Source organism: Aureococcus anophagefferens, assembly GCF_000186865.1.
Source record: "Aureococcus anophagefferens unplaced genomic scaffold AURANscaffold_5, whole genome shotgun sequence".
Classification (NCBI taxonomy): domain Eukaryota; class Pelagophyceae; order Pelagomonadales; family Pelagomonadaceae; genus Aureococcus; species Aureococcus anophagefferens.
The window spans coordinates 1,917,845-1,940,351 of NW_008705565.1; the positions used below are offsets into that span (position 1 = coordinate 1,917,845).

Here is a 22,507-nt window from a genome sequence, read left to right on the forward strand (position 1 = left end):
CGCCGCGTCGCGCAGCGGAAGGCCGCGAGCGCGCCGAGGGCCAGCGGCGCGGGCCGCGCGGCGCGCGACGGCGCCGCCGCGCCGCGGAGCGCGGCGTCGCGCTCCCAGCCCGCGAAGGGCCGCGTCGCCCAGGTGCCCGCGGCGCGGAGGAAGGCGCTGTCCAGGGCCTCGCGCGCCGACGGCCGGTCGCCGGGGCGCTCGCGCAGGAGGTCGAGCACGAACGCCGCGGCCGCCGGCGACGCGCGCCGCCGGTCGAGGTGCGCGCGCGCGTCGACGGCCTCCGCAGCGCCGCGGTTCGCCAGGGCCGCCCGCGGCGCCGCGGCCTGGGGCGCGGGCCGGCCCGTGAGGAGCGCGTGCGCGAGGCACCCGAGGCTCCAGAGGTCGACGGACTCCGTCTGCGGCTCGCGCCGCGCGACGACCTCGGGCGCGATGTAGTCGGGCGTGCCGCAGAGCGTGCGGCACTCGCCGGCGCCCGTCGCGCAGGCGACGCCGAAGTCGCAGATCTTCGCGCCGCCCTCGCCCAGGAGCACGTTGCTGAGCTTGAGGTCGCGGTGCGCGACGCCGGCCGCGTGGAGGTACGCGACGCCCTCGAGGACCTGGCGCAGGAGCGCCGCGGCGGCGGGCTCCTCCAGGCGGCCCAGGCGCCGGACGAGGGCCCGCAGGTCGCCGCCGCCGCAGTACTCGAGCACGAGCACCGTGTAGCGGCCGCCGGGCGCCTCGTCGTCGCCCGCGAACGCCGCGCCGGGCGGCGACGACGTCTCGAAGGCGCCGTAGCACTCGACGACGCGCGCGTGGCGCAGCGGCGCGTGCAGCGCCACCTCGCGGTCGAGCCGCGACGCGCTGACGCCCGCGGCCTCGAGCGCGGCCATGTCCACGACCTTCAGCGCCACCGTGCGCCCGCTCGACCGCTCGATGGCGCGGAACACGGTCGCGAAGCCGCCGCGCCCGAGGTAGGCGCCCACGTCGTACGCCTCCATGGTTCCGGGCAAGCGCGGCGGCGCTGTCACGACGCCGCTTGCGGTTTTGCGCGATTGGCGCCAAGAGCAAAGAGAAGGTCAGGAGTCATTCAAATAACCGAAACTAGAGTCAACGTGCACTACCTTGCGCTCGTTGCCGACAGGTGGGTGCGCGCGGCTACGCATGCCTCTCTTCGACGACCCTCTTACCCCACTTCGACCAGCCCGTGGTCCGTCGCCCGCGCGCGGTCGAGCTCGCCGCGCCAGAACGCCGTCGTGAGCTTGCGGAGGTCGTAGGTCGTCCGGCTCGCGCGCGCGAACTCGGCCCGGAGCCGCGGCGCGTCGACCTCGGCCCAGGCGCGGACGAGCAGGACGGGCAGGCCCGCGAGGAGGTCGGCGACGAGCGGGTTGTGCTCGACGATGGGGATCGCGCCGCACAGGATCGCCTCCCAGTGGCGGTAGCAGTCGACGCCCGAGCCCGGCGGCGAGAGCACGAATTTGTGGCGGACCATGGCGGCGACGTAGGCGCGCGTGTCGCCGGCGTCGCGCCGCTTGACGCGCTCCTTGCCGACGTACGCGTTGGCGAGCGGCGCGCCGAGGCCCCGCGCGACGGTCCGCGCGACGGCCTCCCGGTAGTCGCGGGGCTTGTGGTTCGCGTAGACCGCGCCGTCCCGCGGCCCCGGGTTCGCCCAGGCCTCGAGCCAGGCGTTCTCGCGCTGCAGGCGCCGGCTGAAGACGCGGGGCACGCCGAGGGGCACGTGGTGCAGCTTCGCCTGTGTGGAATTCAACCACTGGTTTGGGTGGTCCTGACCAAACTTGAGAATTCTCTAGCTCGGTCAAATCGAAGTCGATTCGGCCGATTTTTGGACGGATCGATCGCTCTCGTCAAGTTCTCGAAGCCCAGCCGAAGAGCTCGTGTCAAAACATTCGAATACGCTCACATTGAAGTCGGGTTGAAGATTTGGTTTCCACACAGAGCTTCGCGTGGAGCACCCACCGCGCGGACCCGCGCGTGTCGCCGACGGCCGCGTCGCCCGGCGCGCGGCCCCGGGGCCGGTCGAGGGAGCCGGAGCCGGCCCTGACGACGGGGAAGTGCTGCGATACGAACCAGCGCCGCAGCTTCGGCGCGAGCAGCAGATCCTCGAGGTCGCGCTCGCCCGCGCCGCACGTCGCGGCCGCGCGGCGCAGCACGCCCGGGTGGAAGGGCGACCCGAAGGCCGCGGACCCCAGCGACAGGACCACGAAGGCCTCGACGCCACCGTGCGCCGCGAGCGCCGGCGCGCCCGCGCGGAGGAACGCGCAGAGCGCCGACGCGTTGAACGCGGACGCCTGCAGGTCGACGACGGGCACGGCGGCCCGGGGCGCGAAGCCCGGCGCGAAGGCCGCCGCGACGCCCGCGCCGTCCTCCGCGGCGAAGCGGTAGTCCGCGGCGTCGCGCAGGTAGGCGAAGCGGTCGTCGACGAGGGCCGACGCGAGGGCCCGCGGCGTCGCCGGCGACCCGAGCGCGCGCCGCACCTGGGCCAGCAAGAAGTGGTCGCCGCCGGCGCGCAGCGACGCGTTCTCCAAGGGTTGCGCGCCGGCGGCTGCGACGAGCAGCAGCAGCGCGCGCATCATCCCATCGTCGATTCGGATTGGGCTGCTTCCCTGCAAGGTCAGTGCAACAACCTCGGGTGCGCACCCCCTTCAGTAACTTGGCCAACAACAATCTTGAGACACCTGGGTTTATAAACGTCTGTGGCGGGCTTCTCTCTTGGGCCGCCTCTCTCTTGACGCGCGGCGTCGGTGCTTGCTTCTTGGGGCCTCGCGCGCTCCGGCCGGGCTCAGACACTTACCAATCGACGGACCAAGTTGCAGTGAAATGTATCGCTCGGCTGAAACGTCGTCTTTCGCTCGAGACGATGTGGTTGGTCGGCGGCGCGGGGCTGCGTCCGGGGTTCGGGGGGGGGCGAAGGTGCTATGCCCGCGCGGCTGCCGCCCGGAATCGGGGCGACGAGAGCGGGGTTCGCTTGGCATAGCACCTTCGAGCACCCAGAACCTCGCCGCGGGGACCGCCTTGCGCGCGGGGAAGAGAGAGGGAAAAATGATCTCAGCTTCTGCGTGTTCCCGAGACGAGCGGGCTGAAGTTTTGGAATGCCCGACCCCGGATTCCCACTGCGAAGTGTGCTCAGTTTCTCTCCCCCTGGCCTGAAACATGCCAAACCCAGCATCAGAGATCGTGCGACCATCATACGACGACGTCCAACCACTTTTCGAAAGTAAACTTCTAGGTTCAATAAGTTAAAGTTGCGTTCCGGCCGACGATTGGTAAGTGTCAGAGGAGCGCGAACGCGGCGGCCGCGAGGGCGGACGCGGCCGCGGCGCCGAGCTTGGCGGCGCCGTCGGACTCCTCGGGCACCGCGTCGCCGTGGTCGTGGCCGTCGTGGTCGTCGTGGGTCTCTTCTTCCGCGCCGTGGTCGTGGCCGTCGTGGTCGTCGTGGTGCTCCTCCGGGGCGGCGACGCCCGCGCAGGTCATGTCGCAGTCGAGGTCCAAGTGCGTCGCGAGATTGAACTCCCACTCGCACTCGTAGTAGGCCTGGAAGAGGTCGGCGCACGCGGTCTCCGCGTGCGTCGAACACGCGTGGGCCCAGTGCTCGCTCGCCTGGGCCTCGTCGCACGTCGCGAATTCGTCCAGGAACGAATCGTCCTCGTGCTCGTCCTCGTGCTCGTCCTCGTGCTCGTCCTCGTGCTCGTCGTGCTCGTCCTCGTCGTGCTCCGCGTGTTGCCAGCACTCCTCGACGGCCGCGATTTGCGCGGCGCAGAACTCGTCCACCGGGTCGTCGTCCTCGTAGGAGTAGGACCACAACTGGGTCTCGAGCGGCGGCACCGTGCCGTCGAGCGAGTAGCCCTCGTAGCCGCAGGGCTCGAAGGCGAAGCACGCGGACGCGTCGAGGTCCGCGAAGCCGAAGCCCTCGAAGTAGGCCTTGGCGGCCGGGGGCGAGCAGACGCCCGTGCAGTCCTCGTAAAAGACCATGAGCTCGTCGCCCTCGGCGCACTTGACGCAGTCGGCCCAGTCCGTGCGGTCGGCGAACTCCGCGCGGTGCTCGTCGTCGTCGTGGAAGAACCTACCACGTGCGTCGGTCAAGATATTTTCCCGGTCAACATCTCTCGAACATCGTCGCGGGCGCGGGACGCCGGGAGGAACCCGCACGACGCGCACGCGGAGGGCGGCGCGGGCGACGCCATGATCCAGTCGTCGTCCAGGCCGTTCGTGGCGTCCGTGGCCACGTAGCCGTCCATGCCGTAGCAAAACGTCGTGGACGAGTGCGCGGAGCAGTCGTCGGACGGGGTCTCGGTCGCGAAGCCGCCGAGGCGGCTCGGCGCCGCGCGCGGGGGCGCGGCCGCGGCGCGGTCGACGGGGACCGGCCCCGCCGCGGCGGCGGCGGCGAAGTCCGCCCCCGTGAGCTTGCCGCTCGCGGCGAAGGCCTCCTTGAGGATCGGGTGGCGGTTTCCACCAATTTCTTGGGCTTGAGCGAAGGCTTCGACGCCTTGGCGAGCTTCCGCTTCAGAGCACGATCTAGCTTGAACGCGCCGGTCTTCTGGGTCGCCGCGACCGCCGAAGCGGCCAGAGAGAGGAGCGTCAGGACCGAGAGGGGCATGGCAGCTGGACTGAAACTTGCAGCGCGCTCGGCGAGCGGCACGCGACTCGGCGGCAAATCGGAGTCCTCCGACCCCGTGTTATCCCCTCCCGAGAGTCCTACGTTTGCAGACGCATCCCGGCAAATCCGAGTCGGGCAAATCCGAGGTTAGGCTCGCGCGCCCCCTAGGGCCGCGGGAGCCGGAGCGCGCGGCAGACCGCGTTGCAGCGGTGCGTGGCGCGGAAGTCGGAGATGCCGCGCGCGCCGAGGTTGCCCAACCCGAAGCCGCGGCCGTCGCGGCTGTGGATCTGCGGGTCCGTGAAGAAGTCGCCGACGCCCTGGAGGTCGACGACGACGAGCGCGCCGCGGGAGCGGTGGTACGTGTAGTGGGAGAAGGCCTGGGGCACGTCGCGCGCGCTGCAGATCTTGCCCGTGTTGTCGCTGTGCTTCGTGTAGTCGCCGCGAATCAAGGACTCGAGGTTCGCCAGCCCCCGCGGCAGCTCCAAGACTCGCGACGTCAGGAACGCGATCTTGTTCGCGCGCGAGTTCGCCGCGACGGCAGGCTCCGCGTTGTACTCGCGCGCGTAGGCTTCGGAGATCATCTGCGTCTGCGCCTACGGGGTCGGATGTCTTCTCGCCTCCCGGCGAGAATCGCGCGAAGAAGCGCGCCCGTCGCTCGACGCCGGTCCGCGCCTCGTCGAAGTGGGCGCGCCGCTGCTTCTCCGCGTCGAGGCCGAGGCCGCGCTTGAAGACCTTGGCGACCATCTCCGTGTACTCGACGCCGCCCGTGCCGCCGCGCGTCGGGTCGAACTCGTTGCACGGCAGCGCCACGCGCATGCCGCCCTCGCCGAGCGGCCGCGACTCGACGATGACCCAGGTGCGCTGGGATTCCCAGCGCGCCGCGGTCGCGTCGTAGGACCAGGCCAGCGCGCACGTGGCGGACCGCGGGACGCCCGGCGGCGGCGCGCCGACGCGCGGGCAGCCGAGCAGCCGCGGCGGCGGCGCCCACCGCGCCGCGAACGCCGCCGGAGCGCGCTGCGGCGCGGGTCGCGGCGCGGGTCGCGGCGCCGGGCGCGGCGCGGGCCGCGGCGCGGGCGCGCCTCCCTGGCCCGAGAGGCGCCGCGCCAGCGCTTCGTCGCCGGAGGTGTCGGGAACCGCGCGCTTCTTCTGCCGGCGCGCTTCCTCCGCGCCGAGGCGCCGCGCGAGCGCGGAGTCGCCGCGAGTGTTGTCGTCGTCGTCGCGCGTGAGATCGATGATGCCGCGCTTCATGTTGTTGCGCGGCGTCTGTCGTGCTGCTGCGCGGCCGAAGCAGGCACCAGACTCGGATCACTCTTGTTGCTCGCGGCAACCAGGCTGCACCAACCGCTTCAAGCAAAGCAAGCGGCCGCGATGTGGCCGTAAGCGGCAGCCCCGGCGCGATGTCGACGTACGGCGGCACGACGAGCAATGGCGAGAAGACCTACGAGGACCAGCCCCCGCAACCGATGGAGATCTCGACGGACTTCGAGGCGCACGGCGGTACTTTGGAGATGCCCGTGCGCTGCATCCGCGACGGCAAGCCGCGGGCCGTGCTGCTGGCGGCGGCGCTCTGCGGCATCGCCGTCGTCCTGACCGTCGCGTACCGCGCGACGGCGTCGCGCGTCCACGGCGCGGTGTCGGAGCCGCTGGCGCCGAACTCCGCGGCGGCGACGCCGCGGCCGACGCCGCGGCCGACGGCGGCCGCCGCCGCGGCCGCGGCCGCGGCCGAGCCGCCCGCGCCGACGCCGCGGCCCGTCGGCTCCTCCGGGAGCGCGCGCACCTTCTACGTCGACGTCGCCGGCTCCGACGCGGGCGCCGGCACGGCGTCGCGCCCCTTCGCGACGGCGCGCGCCGCCGTCAGGGCGTCGCGCGCGTCGCTCGCCGCCGGCGCGCCCTCGAGCGAGATCGCCTTCGGCGCGGGCATCCACTACGTCTCCGAGCCCATCGCCCTCGGTGCGGGCGACGGCGGGACGACGCTCCGCGGCGACGACGGCGCGTGGCTCAGCGGCGGGCTGCCCATCAACGCGACCTGCTGGCAGCTCGTGCTCTACAAGCACCCGGTCTACAGCGCCATCTGGGCCGCGCAGACGACGGACATCGAGGGCGACAAGGCGGAGCTCCACGCGCAGTCGTCGACGCAGCTCACGTTCCTCTGGAAGTGCGACCTGCGGGCCGCGCTCGGCGGCGCGGACCCGCCGGCCACCGTGGACATGCTCCGCGTCGGCGACGCCTACGCGTCGGCCGCGCGCTTCCCCGACGAGGGCTGGCTCTACGCGAGCGAGGTGGCCCGCGCGTCGAAAACGAAGGCGACGCTCACGACCGTCGAGCTCGTCGCGCGCGACGGGTCCTTCTACTTTGCGGGCGACCCGTCGACGTCGCTGCCCGTGGGCATGATGGTCGCGGGCTTCTCCTGCAGCTGCCACGTCCAGGCGCTGACGACCCCGTTCCTGGGCGCCGTCGTCCGCTGTGTGCAAATCAACAGCTGGTTTGGGACGTCCCGACCAAACTTTGAGCTTCTCTAGCTCGGTCAAATCGAAGTCGATTCGGCTGACTTTTGGACGAATCGAGTGCTCTCGTCGAGTTCTCGAAGCACGGCCGAAGAGCTCGCGTCGAAACTGTCTCATACGCGCACATTGAAGTCGAGTTGAAGATTTGATTCGCACGCAGGTCGTCCAGAGCGCGATCGTCCGCGCGAACCTGACCTTCGTGCAGGGCGGCATGTCGACGAGCCACGGTGCGCGCGCTTCTTCGGGAACGTCGCTCGTCACTTCCTTTGTCGTAGGCAACTGGGACCCGGCCCTCGAGGGCGCGGACATCCGGCGCATCGCGACGTTCTCGCTCGAGTGCGGCTCGGGCCGCGACTGCGACGCCGACGAGCGCGCGGCGTTCGCGGGGCTCGTGGAGAAGGCCGAGCTCGACTCGGAGACGGAGCTCCGCTTCTACGTCGAGGATTTGCGGGCGCTGAGCGAGGAGGAGTGGTGGTACGAGGCGGACCTCGAGACGCTCTTCGTCTGGCCCACGTACTCGCTGACGACGCACGCGACGCGCGTCTTCACGGGCATGACCTGGCAGTCGGATGTCGTCGTCCCGATCATCCGCGCGCCCGTCGTCGTCGACGGCGCGAGCGACGTGGAAATCCGCGGCCTCGGCTTCGCGGACACGACGGGCCGCCGCGACACGGACTCGCGGGTGTTGCCGTCCGAGGCCGCCGTCGACGAGGACGCGTCGGTCCACGTGCGGAGCGGCGCGCGCGTTTCCGTCGCCGGCTGCCGCTTCGACCTCCTCGCCGGCGCGGGCGTGCGCGTCCACGCGGCCGCGGAGGACGTCGCCGTCTCCGACTCGACCTTCGTGCTCGCGAAGCAGCCCGTGGCGACGCTCGAGGGGAGCCTCGGCGCCGCGCCGACGCTGCCCTGCCTCAGCCGCCAGGACGCGCTCGACGCGGGCGGCTTCTTCGACGACGTCGGCCCCTACGTCATGGCCGCGACGCGGCTCCCCTACGGCGACGACGAGGTCTGCGCCGCCGCGTGCGACGCGACGCGCCTCTGGCGCGCGACGCAGTCCACGGGCGCCGTCGTCGGGCTCGCGTCCTGTTAAGTGTCATACCGCAAGACGCCCACCGTGGGCTGCGGCGACCCGTCGAACACGTCCGCGACGCCCCCCGGCACGTCGACGTCGACGAACTCGGCGTCGCGGAAGCGGCGGAACGCGTCGAGGAACGACTCGCGGCCCCGCCGCCCGGGGTCGCAGACGACGACGTCCCGGCCCGGCGCGACGTAGCGCCCGAGGCGCTCGCCGAGCGCCGCGGCGACGTCCGCGTTGTAGAGCAGGTCCGCGGCGACGACGACGTCGGCCCAGGCCAGGTCGTCGGCGTCGGCCTCGAGGACGTCCAGGTAGGCCGTCGAAAAGTCCGTCGGCGGCGGCGCGTGCGAAGCGCGCGCGGCGGCGAGGAACGCGAGCGGCACGGCCTCGACGTCCGTCGCGCGCGTCGCGGCGCCGAGCACGACGGACGCGAAGAGCGACGGCAGGCCCGCGCCCGCGCCGAGCTCGAGCACGTGCCGCGGCGCCGGCGCGCGCGCGCCGAGCTCCGCGGCCGCCGCGTAGGCCGACGGCCAGACGCCGAGCGCGCCGTGCGGGTCGCCGAGCTCGTTGACCGCGCGGAACCGCGGGTGCTCCGGGTGCGCGACGGACAGGAGGCCGTCGACGTCCGGGTCCGAGCTCGCCGTGAGGCAGCAGAGCTCGACGCCGCGCCAGGACGAGCACGTGGGCTCCACGGCCCAGTCGTCGACGCGCTCGGGCAGGTGGTTCAGGCGGCCGCTTGCTGCGAGCGCTGATGCTTGCGCGGCGAGGAGCACAAGGGCGTGCACGAGTTTTGTTGTCGACGCTTGCATGGCTCTTAGCACCGATCCACTTGGTCTGCAATGAACGCTGATGCTTTTGCGGCTGCAGCGTTTGCGCTTGGGACCCCGGAACGCGCTGCCATGCCTCTTGAGCAGCAAGAGTCAAGTTGAATGCAACATGAACTAAGGGGCAGGGACGCTCGGCGACGCGTGGAACAACACCGCGGCATCGCCGGAGACACGACGATGAACACCAGTGCGCTACTAGCTCGAGATCTTAGGACTTCTCCTTCCGCGCGGCCTTCTTCGCCGCCTTCCGCGCCTTCTTCCGCGCGGCCGCGTCGTCGTCGTCGTCGGCGGCCTCGCGCTTCTTCTTCTTCTTCTTCTTCTCGACGACGGGCGGCGGCGTCGCGTCGTCGGCGTCCTCGGCCGCGGCGCGCGTCTTCTTCTCGCGCTTCTTCTTCTTCTCCGGAGCCGCCGCCTGGCCGAGGATGGCCTTGAGGTCGTTCTCGCCGACGGCCTTGAGGTCCTTCTTCTTGTGGTGCCCGCGCGGCGCGACGAACTTCTTGCTGCGCTTCGCGGCGCGCCTCCGGCGCTCCTCCTCCTCATCGGACGACTCGTCGGACGACGACGCCGCGTCGGCGGGCGCGCCGTACTTGGCGCTGAGGCTCGCGAGGGCGTTGCTGAAGCCGCTCGCCGTCGTCCCAAAGGCTGTGTTGCCGCCGCCGTCGAGCTCGAGGCCCAGGCCCTGGCCCTCGAGGCGCCGCTCGACGGTGACGTGCTTGACGATGCCCTCGCCCTTCTTGCCGAGGCCCTGGCCCTCCTTCCAGCCCATGGACTTCATCATCTTCTCCGCCAGCGAGCCCGTGAGCGCCGATTGCGTGCGCGTCGGCACGGGCGGGCCGTCGGCGTCGTCGGCGGCCGCGCTGGAGGAGGACATAGCTGTAGTGGCAGTCATCGCTGATGGTGCCGCAGCTTTGGCGGACCGTGTCATCGATATCGCCTTGAGCTGGCGGGGGTCGACGGGGGTTTATCCAGGTGGGATCGCGGGTGCGCGGGGCCAGGGGACGCGGCTGCGCCTAGGTCGCCTTGGAGGCGCGGCGGGGGCGCTTCGCGGCGGCGCCCACGGAGCCGCCGCGCCGGGGCTTGGGCTTGGCGCGCGTCGCGCCGCGGCCGCCGCGGCGCGCCGGCGGCGGGTCGGCCGGGAACCGCGCGGGGTCGCCGATTTCGTAGTTGCCCTCGCGGACGTCCTTGCGGACGGCCGCGATCCAGCTCGCGAACTTGGAGGGGCTGAGCTTGCCGCGCGGCATGAGGGCGACGCGGCGCGCGAGCGCGTCGCTCGTCGACTTCGGGAACTTGTCGCCCTTCGAGCTGTTGATCGCGGGGCGCGCGAGCTGGAGGTGGACGATGCGGTTGACGTAGTCGAAGGCCGGGAGCGTGTTGTTGTGGCGGTCGACGAAGGGGCCCATGTCCTTGAGGACCTTGTTGCGGGGCACGATGTGGTCGACGTTGAGGACGCCCATCGTCCACATGCGGCGGACGTCGGCGGCGCTGCCGGGGTACGTCGCGACGAGGTACTCCATGACCTGGGCCACGGTTAAGCCCCAGAAGGCCTCGGCCTTCGCGACGGCCACGAAGGGGAAGTCGACCTTGCCGCCCCGGCGCTTGACCGCGCGCAGGAAGCCCGCGAGGACGTTGCAGGCGACGGCGGCGCCGCAGCCGTCCGCGCCGCACTTGCACAGCCTCTTTTCGACCTTGGTCTCGTCGCAGAGGCTGCCGCCGCACTCCTCGCTCCGGCAGCTGCAGTGCCACTTGGGCAGCTTCGTGCGCGCGCACAGGGACGCGCCGCATTTGTCGTCGTCGCACTCGCAGACGCAGCGGACGCGGCCCGTCGTGGGGCAGAGTCGCGCGCCGCACTCGAGGCGGCGGCAGGGGCAGTCACCCTGCCGCTTCTTGGTGCGCGGGCACAGCCAGGCGCCGCAGTCATCGTCGTCGCACTCGCAATCGCCGCGGACGCGGCCCGTCGTGGGGCACAGGGACGCGCCGCAGTCGCCGTCGCCGCAGTCGCAGAGCGCGCGCTTGAGGCCCGTCGTGGGGCACAGGGACGCGCCGCAGTCGCCGTCGCCGCAGTCGCAGCGCGCGCGCTCGAGGCCCGTCTTGGGGCACAGGGACGCGCCGCAGCCCTTCGCGCCGCAGTCGCATTTGTTGCGCTGCGCGCCCGTGACCATGCAGAGGTAGCTTCCGCAGCCCTCCGAATTGCAGGAGCAGATGGTGCGCCGCACGCCCGTGACGAGGCAGGCCCGGGACGAGAGCACCGGGGTCTTCTTCGTCTTCGGCTTCGTCTTCTTCACGGGCGCGGCCGGCTCCTCAGCGGGGTACGCGTCGTCGAAAAAAACCTTCGGAGCCCGGTCGCGGACGCTCTTCGGCTCCCACACTTCGGCTCCTCGCAGCCGGAGCTCAACCTTGCCCAAGCGGCTCCGCGGCCGCGATTGGACGCTCTTGGGGTCCGAGGCCTCGATGCGCCCGGCGGCCGCCAGCAGCGCATTCAGGCCGACGGCCGGCTGCACCGGCGTCGGCATGGGTGCCGCCGCGGCCAACAGCGACACGCCGCTGCCCCGCTGCGCGTTCGCGCGCGTGTGCGGCATGCCAAGGCGGGGCGACAAGTCTGCGGTCGGGATGCACCAGACTCAACTGGCACAATCTGATTGGGTCCGACGAGGACTTCGCCAGGGCAAAAAAAAGACGCGTCTGCGAGGAGCTTCTGGCCTTGATATTATCTCGCGGCCTACGCACGACCCCGGGAGACGTGGCTCGTGCGGCCGTTGAGATGGTCAGGTCTCGGTCGCCGCCTAGGCGAAGCTCTAGACGCCGGCGACCGCGCGGACGGTGAGTTGTGTGTTGATCGGCAGCTTGCCGCCAAAGCTGAAGCTGAGGCAGCCCCAGCGCGGCATGGCCGGCCCGCCGACCATCTCCCACGCCGTGGGCGACGACGTCTTCGAGCTCGAGGTGCCCCAGGCCCCCGCGGCGGGATCCGTCGACGGCGCCTTCGCGCACCTGCTCTGGAACGGCGGCAAGGTCCTGGCCGACTTTTTGGGCCGGCGCAGCGACGTCGTGCGCGGCAAGCGCGTCGTCGAGCTCGGCGCGGCGACGGCGCTGCCGTCGCTCGTCGCGCTCAGGCGCGGCTGCGCCTTCGCCTGCGTCTGCGACCTGCCGCGGCCCCGGCTCCTCGGCGTCATCCGGGCGAACGTCGAGCGGAGCCGCGCGCCGCGGTCCCGGTGCCAGGTCCGGGGCTACCAGTTCTACAAGTTCTCGCCCGGCGCGCTGACCATGGGCGCCGGGGCCTACGACCGCACCTACGGCGACAGCGCGCCGCGCGTCTGGCCCGGGCTGTCGCGCGCGGCCGCGGTCGCGCGGCGCCTCTCGGTCGCGCTCTCGGTCGCGCCCGCGGACGACGGCGCCTTCGACGTCGCCCTCGTCGCGGACATGATTTACCTCCACGACCTCCACGCGGGCCTCGTCGACACGCTCGCCGGCGTGCTCAAGCCCGGCGGCGCGGCCTACGTGACGTTCATGCACCGCTTCGAAGGCAAGGAGCACGGGGACCTGCGCTTCTTCGACCTCGCGCGGGACGCGGGCCTCGACTCCGAGCGCCTCGAGACGCACACCATGCCCCGGGAGCAGGCCGTCGGCGCCGAGCCGCCGGGCACGCCCGCGCCCGTCTTCCTGTACCGCCTCACGAAGCGGGAAGTTACGTAGCGTTCTTCTTCTTTTGGTGGCATACGAGAGGCATGCTCGGCGCGTCGGTCGTCTGCGTCGTTCCGCGACGAAGCGGCCTTGCTCGGCCCGTGATGGAGCCCGGGGCGCGCGGCCAGGGATGACAGCCTCGGGTTCAACGTAGCATCAACGTGCAGTATGGCCTTGGAGTGCCCTCGCTCCCGAGCCGCCGTCTGTGTCGTGCCCGCTGCTGCCCGCGCGCCGCCCCCGCGACGCCAAGCACACACACACACGAATCTTAGAGATGGCGCCCGGCCAGCACCGCGTGGCGCGGTCGCCGAGCCCGACGATCACGTGCGAGACGTGCAACAAGGAGGGCAACACCAAGGACGGCTTCTACAGTTCGAGCTTCTGCTCGAAGGCGTGCTACGAGTCGCGCAAGAAGCCGGCCTACGAGGGCCGCGGCGGCCCGCCCCGGGAGGCCCCGGGCGGCGGCCGCCTCATCGAGAAGGCGGGCTTCCGCGACACGCGCTGCTTCGACTTCATGCGCGGCCGCTGCAACCGCGGGAGCTCCTGCCGCTTCTCCCACGACGACGCCGGCGGCGACCGGGGCCGCGACGACCGGGGCCGCGACCGCCGGCCGCGGTCCCGGTCCCGCGACCGCCGCGACGCGCGCCGCGGCCGGTCCCGGTCCCGGTCCCGGTCGCGCGGCCGCCGCGACCGCGACAAGTCCGAGAGCAGGTCGCGCCGCGACCGCCGCGACGCGTCCAAGAGCAAGTCGCCGTCGTCGTCGCCCGAGCCGCCCCGGGCGGCCAAGAAGAGCAGCTTCGCGGCCGCGCCCGCGGGCTACGTCGCCGAGCTCGACCACCACGGCAACCCCACGAACATCCCGCCCGTCGTCGCCGAGGGCGACGACTAGGCTCGCCCGCCCCGGCCGCCACGCTCGTCCGTAAGCACCGTCGTTCGCGCACGCGTCTCGCCAGCTCGGTGCAACCCCCATTCAACAAGGCTTCACAAGTGGCTTCACCATTGGTGGAGACGATGTTCGCGGCGAGGAGGATCTGCGTGGTCGCGCCACCCACGCTCTCGAGCTCGTCGAGCATGCTGCTGCGCGCCGCGCGCCACGCGTCGTCGCGCGCGAAGAAGCCGAGCGCGACGCCCAGAGGGAGCAGCCGGGCCGCCGACGCGCCGTCGCGCGCGAAGCAACGCCCCGCCCTCGACGACGCCGTCGACGCCCTCGCGAGCCGCGGCGACCTCGCCGGCGCCGTGGCTTTGGCCCAAAGGTCGCGCGCGAGGCCCGAGACCTGGCGCCGCCTGCTCAAGCGCCACCTGCGCGTGCGGAGCTCCGCGACGTCGCGCGAGTCGAGGAAAGCGCTGATACAGCGGCGCCGGCTCGCGCTCGCGTCCCTCGACGCCATGGCCCGCGACGGCGCGTTGCGCAAAGGCGAGCTCACGACGGTCATGTCCATCTGCATCGCGAGCGACGACGCGCCGGGGGCGCTCGCGGCCTTCGACGCCCACGCGCCGGCGCTGCCCGACCGCGACGCGCACCTCTACAACACGGCGCTGCAGGCCGCGCTGCGCGTCTCCGAGGACGCGTTCGACCGCGCGCTCGCCGCCATGGCCGCGGAGTCGATCGCCTTCGACGGCTTCACCTACGCGTGCCTCGCGCGGTCCAAAGCCGCGCGCGGCGACGCCGCGGGCGTGCGCGCATTGCTCGACGAGATGCCCGCGGAGCCCATGGACATGGCGAAGAACGCGCTCGTGATGGCGCACGTCCGCGCGGGCGACGCGGACGGCGCGCTGGAGGCGGCGCTCGCGGCCTTCCCGGACGAGCGGACCGAGGAGACGTCGCGGTTGCTCCACGAGGCCTTCCGCCACTCGTCGTCGATGCAGGCGTCGCTCGAGGACCTCGGGTTCCCGCGCGGCGCCGTGCCCGCCGTCGAGGGCGGCGTGCTCGACGTCCGGGGCCGGTCCGTCGCCGACGCAAAGCACGCGATCCTCGAGGCCCTGCGCGCCGACGAGGCCCGCTTCGCGGCGTCGGGCGACCCGCCGGCGGCCGGGCTCACGGTCCGCTTCGGCGCGCGGCGCGTCCGCGCGTTCCGCGACGGCCGCGACGACCTCCGCGGCGCCTGCGAGGACCTCTTCGCGAGCCTGGGCGTCGAGGTCCGCGGCGCGGGCGTCGGCGCGCTCCGCGTCGACCGGGACGCGCTCGCGACGTTCATCGAGAAGCGGGAGCTCCGCGCGACGACGGACGACTTCGTCCGCGCGTCCCTCGTGAGGCACCTGGCCCTCCCGGGCTTCGTGCTCCTGGGCGCGCTCGTCGGGCCGAAGCTCGCCGCCTTCGTTACGTGAGTCACCTAGTTTAGTGATCCGCGCGGCGCGCGGAGACGAGGCGGTAGACCCGCTTCGTCGCCGGGGTCCGCGCGCGCGCGTCGCCGTCGCGCGCGGCCGCGGCGCCGTCCGAGCACGCGAGCGTGTAGAGCGCCTCCTCGACGACGAGCCCCGCCCTCCCGCGGAGCTGCTCCGCGAGGTCCTCGAGCGCGAAGCGGCAGCCCGTGGGCCCGATGAACAGGGCCTCGCGCGCGTCGAGGGATGCGACGAGGTCCGCGAGGCCCGCGGTTTCCCTTTCGTCGTAGGCGACGTCCGCGCCGAGGACGAGGTCGTAGGCGCGCGGCCGCGCGACGCCGCCGCCGTCGCGCGCCGCCGCGGAGCCCCAGCCGAGGTAGGCCACGTCGAGGGGCGCGCCCCCGCCCGCGGCGACGCGCGCGGCGTTCGCCCGGAGCTGCGCGAGGACCGCTTCGTGCGCGTCCGTCAGCGCGACCGCCGCGGCCGCGCGCCGCGCGGCGACGTCGAGGCCCGGCAGCCCCGCGCCCGCGCCGAGCTCGAGGACGCGCAGGCCGGCCTCGGCCGGGCGCGCGCGCACGAGCAGCGTCAGCGCGATCGCCGCGTCCCAGACGCGCGCGCAGCCCGTCTTGAAGACCATGGCCTCCGGTCGTTTCTCCCTCTCGAGCTCGACGACGACGTGCCGCGGCGCGTCGCCGTGGCTGAAGGCGGCGTCGCACAGGTCGTACGGCGCTTTCTCGGACCGGCGCACGAGGCTCGCCAGCGGCGGCGCCGCGGTGCCCAGGTGCGGCGTGTACTCGTTCAGCGAGCCTTCGAAGAGGTCGTAGCGCGCCGCCGCCCAGACGCGGGCGCAGCCGGGCGCGGGCTCCGGCGCGGGCTTCCTCAAAATTGGCGCATGCTTGGGCTCGGGCTCGGGCTTCGCCCAGCATCCGCAGAGCCCCATCACGAGCCCATCGGGAAGTCCATCGGGAGCGCTGGAATGGGCGTTGTTGAGGTCCACGGTGAAGTGCAAGGTGGACCGACGACGTCGACCACCACCGTCGGGGCACTCGGTAAGCATTCCCCCTCTCCTCTGAAACGCATATGTCATCGGGTTTTCTTTTGCGCACGCGTGTGCGGCGCCAGCGCCGTGGGCGACGGACGTCGAGCGCTTGGCCGGGGGTCCGCAGGCCCGCTGGGCGGGTGGCTCTCACCGAGGCCCAGCGGCACGCACTGGGGTGCTCCTCAAACGCTTCGATCCAAGGCTCTTTCTACCCGAAAACAGGATGAACGAGGAGTTCGTGTCGTGGATCGAGAGCGTCGGGTGCGGCGACATCGCTCGCGAAGTTGGGCTCATCGACGAGACGGGCAAACTTCCGTAGCGCCGCCCGCGTCCCCTTGCCCCCCTCCGCGCGCCGCCGCCGCCGCCGCGCGCGCCGCGACGCCCCGCCTTTCGCTCCCAGGTCGCGCTACTGCGATGCGCCCGCGCGGCGCGAGAACGAGTCCGACGGCGGCGACTCGCCGCGCGCGGCGAGCGAGGACCCGATCGTCGCGACGTCGCCCGAGACGAAGCGGCGGCGCGCCAAGGAGAAGCAGGCGACGGCCGTCGAGGAGACGGCCAAGGGCCTGCGCCACTTCTCGGAGAAGGTCTGCAAGAAGGTCGAGGAGAAGGGCTCGACGACGCGCGGCGCCCGCGCCCGCGCTTCCGCCGCGCGGCCGCCGCGCGCGGGCCGACGCGCTCCCGCCCCCCCCAGGTACAACGAGGTCGCCGACGAGCTCGTGAGCGAGTACCTCGAGGAGCAGGCGCGGCTCACGGGCCAGCGGCCCGACGACGAGAAGAACATCCGGCGCCGCGTCTACGACGCGCTGAACGTGTTGATGGCCATGGACATCATCTCCAAGGAGAAGAAGGAGATCAAGTGGTGCGGCCTGCCGTCCTACGCCGACAGCGACCTCGACGTCGCGAGCCGCGACGTCGACCGCGCGCGCAAGTCCGTCGCGCGGAAGCGGCGCCACGTCGAGGACCTGCTCCGGCAGCAGTCCGCGCTCGCGAACCTCCGGCGGCGCAACGCCGCGCGCGGCGGCGGCCCGGCGGCGGGCAGCCCGGCGAGCGGCGAGGCCGCGCCCCACCTCGCGCTGCCCTTCATCGCCGTCGCGACGCGGAAGACGACGACGGTCCGCTGCGAGATGACCGACGACCGCCGCGAGGTCTTCTTCGACTTCTCCGGGCCCTACGAGATCATCGACGACGCCGACGTCCTCAAGCGCCTCAAGCTCCACGAGCCCCAGCCCGACGAGCCGCCGCCGCCCGACGAGCGCGCGAGGACCGACTCCGAGGTGAAGATGCCGCCGCCGCTCCCCGTCATCGAGCCGCCCAAGCCCGCGGAGTCGGCGTGATAAGAGTCCCAGGCGGTGGTCGCCCGAGGGCGCGCGCGACGCGCGGCCTAGGCGGCGATGCTCCTCATCATCTTGACGATGGGCGCGACGAGGAGTCCCCCCGGCTGCTCGACGACGGTCTCGAGGAAGCGGTCGACCATGGAGCCGTCGCCGCCGTCCGACGAGTCGCGGAGGACGGCCACGGCCTTGTCGATGGTCGGCCGCAGCATCGCGCCCATCGGCGACGCGAGGACCTTGGCGGGTACCTCCGTGACCATGGCCGGTAGAGGCGCGACGCCGAGGAACGCGAGGAGCGCGTCGGCGAAGTGGTTGCAGTTGCGCGACCAGAGGTCGTAGTTGTCCGCGGCGTACGGCGAAGCCGCGAACCACTCGTCGACATCGTCGGCCGTGCGCGAAGTGCGGCCGCGCGCCTCGAAGGTCACGTGCGCCCCGTCGCCGGGCGCCGCGGGCCCGCTGTGCGCGCCGTCCAAGTGAAACCAGGTCGTCTTCCCGTGGACGTGGACGTTGCAATGGAACACGCCGTCGAGCTTCACGCCGAGCATCACTTCCCCGGCCATCTTCATGAGGCCCTTGGACATGTCGACGATCTCCACGGTGACTTCGTAGGGATCCGTCGGCATGACGAACGGCGGCGGCTCCTCGCCTCTCGGTGTCGCCATCGTCGATTCCTTCGCCGCCGATTCGGGCTTCTTCGTCACGTTCGTCGCCGGCTTCTTCGCGACTTTAAGAGCGGGCTCGTCGTCCGACTCGACGTCGCTCGTGATGTTGTCCCATTTGGAGTAATCGATGGCGCCCATGTCGTCGGCGGCTTTGGCGCCGCGTGTGATCAGTCGCGTTGCGGCGTCGCCAAACCGAGACGAGTGTCGAACAGAGCGGTCGCAAACGCCTCGGCAACGTCGCGAGCGGCGGCGCCACGTCGATCGAGACGGGTTTGCGGCGAGATCATCGCCGAAAACGCGACGAGCGTCGAACAAGCCTCGCGCAGAGGCTGTCAGAGCGGTCGCAGCGGGCGACGCCAGACCCCAAACGCCAACATCCGCAACAAAAGGAGAGGGAACTCGCGCTGAGAAGAGAGGTTAGTAGAGGCGGGTCGCGGGCACGCGCGCGCGGATTCGTCCGCGCGACTGCGTGGGCGGAGGCGGCGGCGGGCGCGCCGGCGGCGCTCGCGCGCCGCCGGCGGGCCGTGGGCCGCTGCCGCGCTCGGCGCGGCGGCGGCGCGCGGGCCGCCGCGTCGCCGGGCGCCGGGCCTCGATCAGGTTCTCTCCCGTCGCTGTCAGTGTTCGGGCGCTCGAAGAACAGCGGGCCATCGCGGGGGCGCACGGGTGTGCAGCTCGAGTGGCCCGCGGCGGATGGCGGCGCGGTGGCGGATAGCCGGGCCCGCCGGTGTTGTGTCTTGCTGGGGTCGGTGGCGTCGCGGCGGCGCCGTCGGCCGGCGCCGGGGCGTCGCCCGCCGTCGTCGTCGGGGGGAGAGTCGGGGGGCTGGGGGGCGGGGGGACCGGGGGGGCTCGTTTTTCGGCGCGAGCTCACATGAAGCCCGCGTTCTCCATGTTTTTCTGCAGGATGATCTGTTTGCACGAGTTGAAGACGATGGCGACGTTCGACGTGTCCGTCGCGCAGGTGATGTGGTGGTAGACGACCTTGTCCGGGTCGCCCTTCCTGCGCATGAACTTGCCGACGAAGTAGGCGCAGCCGGCGTCGTAGTCGCAGCCGCCCGTGTAGTCGGAGAAGCCCGGCGAGTCCTTGATGTCGTACTTCTTGATCTTGTCCTCGAAGAGGTCGCGCTTGTTGAGGAAGAGGATCATGGAGGCCTTGACGAAGAACTTGTTCTGGTTGATCTCCTCGAAGATCTCGAGGGCCTCGAGCATGCGGTTCGTCGTCGCGTCCTCGAAGAGCTTCTGGTTGTACTCGGAGATGGCGGCGACGAAGATGACGGCCGTGACGTTCTCGAAGCAGTGGATCCACTTGCGGCGCTCGTTGCGCTGGCCCCCGACGTCGTACATCTCGAACATCTTGCCGTCGATGTTGTAGGCCTCCGTGACGATGCCCGACGTGCGGACGCGCGCGAGGAGCGCGTCCTGCTGGTACTGGAGCTGCTCCTCCTTCGTGTACTCGTCCTTGTTCATGTAGCCCGGCTCGGAGATGCGCAGGATGTTCTTGAAGTAGTACTTGAGCGACTCGACGATCTGGTAGTCGCTTCGTCTGTCCCACGTCGCCTGGACGCCCGGGTCCTTCCAGAGCGCGTCCATGCTCGCGCCGAGCTCCGCGTCGAGGTCGTCGTTCTCGTCCGCCTCCATGACCTTCTGGAAGTGGGCCTCGTTCTCGGGGAGCACCTGGCCCTTGAGCTCGAAGGTCTCGCAGTACTCGAGGATCGTCTGCATCGTCGTGATCGTGTTGTTGTAGATGATCGATCGCACGAGGTTGAGGTCGTCCTGGTTCATCGTCGGCTCGCCGTAGAGGATCTTCATCTGCTTGAAGATCGTCGACTTGCCCGACTCGCCGGCGCCGAGCAGCAGCAGCTTGATCTGCGGGGGGGCGGCGGCGCGGTCGGCGCGCGCGGCCCCGGGCCTCTCTCTCCAAAGGCCGGGCCGGACGGGCCGCGGCGCGTCCCGGGGGGGGGCGGCCGGGCCGCGGCGGCGCGGAAGGCGCGCGGCGGGGGGGCGCCGGGCGGGCCGCCGGCGGGCGCGCGCGGACTCCGGGCCGGCGGGCGGCCCGCGGCCGGGCCGCGCCGCGCGGCCCGCGGGCGCCCGGTCCCGGAGGCGGCGCCGCCCCGGCGCGCGCGGCGGCGGCGGCCCCGGGGCGTCCGGCGCGCCGCCCGGGTCCGGGGATTGGGGCGCGCGGACGAGGACGCCGGAGCCGCACCTTATTCTCGTCCTTGTCCTTCTGCTCCTCCACCTTCTTCGCAATCTCCTTGTCCTCCGCGGAGTCCGCATCGGCGGAGGCGCACGTACCCATGGCTGTCTACGTAGCTCTCACCGGGCCGCGGGGGTCACACGATTCGACGCGGCGGACGGGGACGCGAGACAGACAGCGCGAGCTCGTTGCGTTGATATAGGATGAATGGTTTTACTGAGGGGGAGTTTTGGAGATGCTTTGGATACATTCCCGATCCCGGTTCAGAGGCAAGTTCCAACATCAACAGTACGGCCGTATCATCCGCTCGCAGGCTCGAGTGCGCCGGCCCAACTTGAACGCGGGCGGGGCTGCCCTCCGAGACGAGGGACGCGCAAAACGGCACCGTTCGTCGACGGCCGATCGTCCACCAATTTCTCCACACGATCCGTCCAAACGCAGCCCATTCGCCTGCATAGTCTCGAGTTCGGCGGCTGGACGATCCGCGCGGACGCGTCGGCCGCGGCCTTGGGCCTTGGCTAGCTCAGGACGTACATTGCGCGAACGGGTAATAATTTGTGCAGTTGGTCGAGGTTCAAAGCCCAGGGAGCACGATGGCCGTGCACAACTGAACACGAACTTTAGCACAATGGCCGGCGCCCAGCTTGTCCCCGCGCGCCCGAAGAAGAAGCTCAAGCTCGAGGATGCGTCGCAGGACGTGTGCCAGGCGCTCGTCGAGCGCGCGGACGCGAGTTCGCAGCCGTTCTCCTCGCCGGAGCGCGACGCGCTCATCCGCGCCGTCGAGGCGTGCGCCGCGGCCCTGTGGCAGGACGCCGAGGCGCTGCCGTGCGCCGCCGTGGGCGCGCGGAGCTCCTGGGGCCGCGACCCGCTCGCCGACGCGGCGCCCGCGGGCGACACGCCCGAGTTCTGCCGCATGGCGCTGCGGCTCGCCGTGTCCGCGGGCGCGCTGCGGCACGTGCCGTCGGCGTGCGTCGCGCGCGCGTGCTCCTGGCTGTCGGCGCGGGACCTGGGCAGCCTCGTGTCCCTGAGCTGCTGGCGCCTCGACGCGGAGCCCGGGGGCCTCGGCGCGCTGACCGTCGCGCTCGGCGTCCGGCGGTCGGCCGAGGCCGCGCACGCGGGCGCGTGGGTGCCCAGCGTCGCGCGGCCGCCGCTGGCGCCCCTCGCGGCGCTGCGCGAGGCGCGGGACTACCTCGGCGACGGGAGCCGCGCCGTCGCGGCGCTCGACGCGCTGCGCCGCGACTGCGGCCGGCCGCGGCGGTCCGCGCGCGACGCGCTCGCGACGTTCAAGCGCGCGCTCTTCGGGCGGCGCGGCGCGCCGGGCGCGCGGGGCGCCGAGGTCGACGGCGGCGGCGGCGACCGGAGCCTGGGCGTGCTCCTCGCGCTCTGCGGCGCCGTCGCGGGCGACGGCTCCGGCGCCCGGAACCGCGCCGCGGACGCGGCGTCCGACGCGTCGGGCGGCGGCGGGGGCGCGGCGGCGCGCGTCGCGGGCGACGACCAGGGCGTGCGGCGCGTCCAGGCCCTGGACGCGCTCGCGCGGCGCTTCGTCGGCGACCGCGAGGACGAGCCCGGCGGGAGCGGCGCGGCCGTCGCCGCGCTCCTCGACGCGGGCCTCCCGGAGGCGCTGAGCCGCGTCGTCGCCCGGCCGCGGGACGACGGCGGCGCGGCCTGCGTCGCCGTCGCCGAGCTCGCGAGCTTCCTCGTCGAGGAGTCGTGGCCCTGCGAGCGCGGCGAGCGGCGCCGCGACCGGCTGCTCCGCGCCGCGACGGACGCGCTCGACGGCCTCGTCTTCACGGCGGCGACGGCGGGCGTCGGCGCGAACCGGACGCTCGTCTCCGCGGCCCAGCGGGCGAAGAAGGCGCGCGCGCTCGCGACGCTCTGCGACGCGTCGGAGCCGCTGCTCACGTCCGACGACGGCGCGCGATTCCGCGTCGCCGTGGCGGCGACGCTCGCGCGCGAGCCCGAGACGCTGGAGGCGCTGGCCGACGCCGCCAAGGAGGGGCGCCTCGTGGACCGCCTCGCGCGGCTGCTGGCGCTCGTCGGGGCAGCACGAGAGAGCGACATTCCAAACTTCGATCTCGGCCGGTGTCCGCTCGTTTCGGCTGATTTTTGGACGAGCGATCGTCTCTCGGAACGGTCTCGAAGCGTGGATGCTGTTTCCGGAACGCGCGCGCGCGGCAAACTCACGTTGAAGCGACGTCGAATCTCTCTTTCGCTGCCCAGGCGCTCGTCGCGACGAACCCGGACGCGCGCGACGCGCTCGCGCGCCAGCCGCGCGCGCTGGGCCTCGTCGAGCGCC

The 22,507-nt window shown here is 72.3% G+C and overlaps 8 protein-coding genes across 8 annotated transcripts; 2 read left to right on the forward strand and 6 right to left on the reverse strand.

Moving 5' to 3' along the window:
• Positions 1 to 332: 332 nt before the first annotated feature.
• Positions 333 to 1,025, reverse strand: AURANDRAFT_4905 (hypothetical protein; the record flags this gene model as incomplete). The annotated part of the gene is made up of 1 exon (XM_009036503.1): positions 333 to 1,025. A coding segment is annotated over one exon (693 nt), but the record flags the coding sequence as incomplete, so codon positions are not given.
• A 2,242-nt stretch (positions 1,026 to 3,267) lies between these two features.
• Positions 3,268 to 4,591, reverse strand: AURANDRAFT_62723 (hypothetical protein; the record flags this gene model as incomplete). Its single annotated transcript, XM_009036923.1, has 3 exons — positions 3,268 to 4,057; positions 4,144 to 4,418; positions 4,448 to 4,591. The coding sequence occupies 3 exons, from the start codon at positions 4,589 to 4,591 to the stop codon at positions 3,268 to 3,270; spliced, it is 1,209 nt and encodes a 402-aa protein (XP_009035171.1).
• A 1,397-nt stretch (positions 4,592 to 5,988) lies between these two features.
• On the forward strand, positions 5,989 to 8,182 carry AURANDRAFT_62724 (hypothetical protein; the record flags this gene model as incomplete). Its single annotated transcript, XM_009036721.1, has 3 exons — positions 5,989 to 7,047; positions 7,256 to 7,322; positions 7,371 to 8,182. 3 exons carry the CDS (start codon positions 5,989 to 5,991, stop codon positions 8,180 to 8,182), a joined length of 1,938 nt encoding a protein of 645 aa, XP_009034969.1.
• Positions 8,183 to 9,202: 1,020 nt separating this feature from the next.
• On the reverse strand, positions 9,203 to 9,883 carry AURANDRAFT_62725 (hypothetical protein; the record flags this gene model as incomplete). The annotated part of the gene is made up of 1 exon (XM_009036922.1): positions 9,203 to 9,883. One exon carries the CDS (start codon positions 9,881 to 9,883, stop codon positions 9,203 to 9,205), a length of 681 nt encoding a protein of 226 aa, XP_009035170.1.
• A 121-nt stretch (positions 9,884 to 10,004) lies between these two features.
• AURANDRAFT_62726 (hypothetical protein) lies at positions 10,005 to 11,504 on the reverse strand (the record flags this gene model as incomplete). The annotated part of the gene is made up of 1 exon (XM_009036921.1): positions 10,005 to 11,504. One exon carries the CDS (start codon positions 11,502 to 11,504, stop codon positions 10,005 to 10,007), a length of 1,500 nt encoding a protein of 499 aa, XP_009035169.1.
• Positions 11,505 to 16,572: 5,068 nt separating this feature from the next.
• On the forward strand, positions 16,573 to 17,361 carry Auran_23476 (hypothetical protein; the record flags this gene model as incomplete). The annotated part of the gene is made up of 1 exon (XM_009036722.1): positions 16,573 to 17,361. A coding segment is annotated over one exon (789 nt), but the record flags the coding sequence as incomplete, so codon positions are not given.
• Positions 17,362 to 17,549: 188 nt separating this feature from the next.
• AURANDRAFT_16161 (hypothetical protein) lies at positions 17,550 to 17,966 on the reverse strand (the record flags this gene model as incomplete). The annotated part of the gene is made up of 1 exon (XM_009036920.1): positions 17,550 to 17,966. A coding segment is annotated over one exon (417 nt), but the record flags the coding sequence as incomplete, so codon positions are not given.
• Positions 17,967 to 18,730: 764 nt separating this feature from the next.
• Positions 18,731 to 20,776, reverse strand: AURANDRAFT_70116 (hypothetical protein; the record flags this gene model as incomplete). Its single annotated transcript, XM_009036919.1, has 2 exons — positions 18,731 to 19,883; positions 20,221 to 20,776. 2 exons carry the CDS (start codon positions 20,311 to 20,313, stop codon positions 18,885 to 18,887), a joined length of 1,092 nt encoding a protein of 363 aa, XP_009035167.1.
• Between the last annotated feature and the right edge of the window lie 1,731 nt (positions 20,777 to 22,507).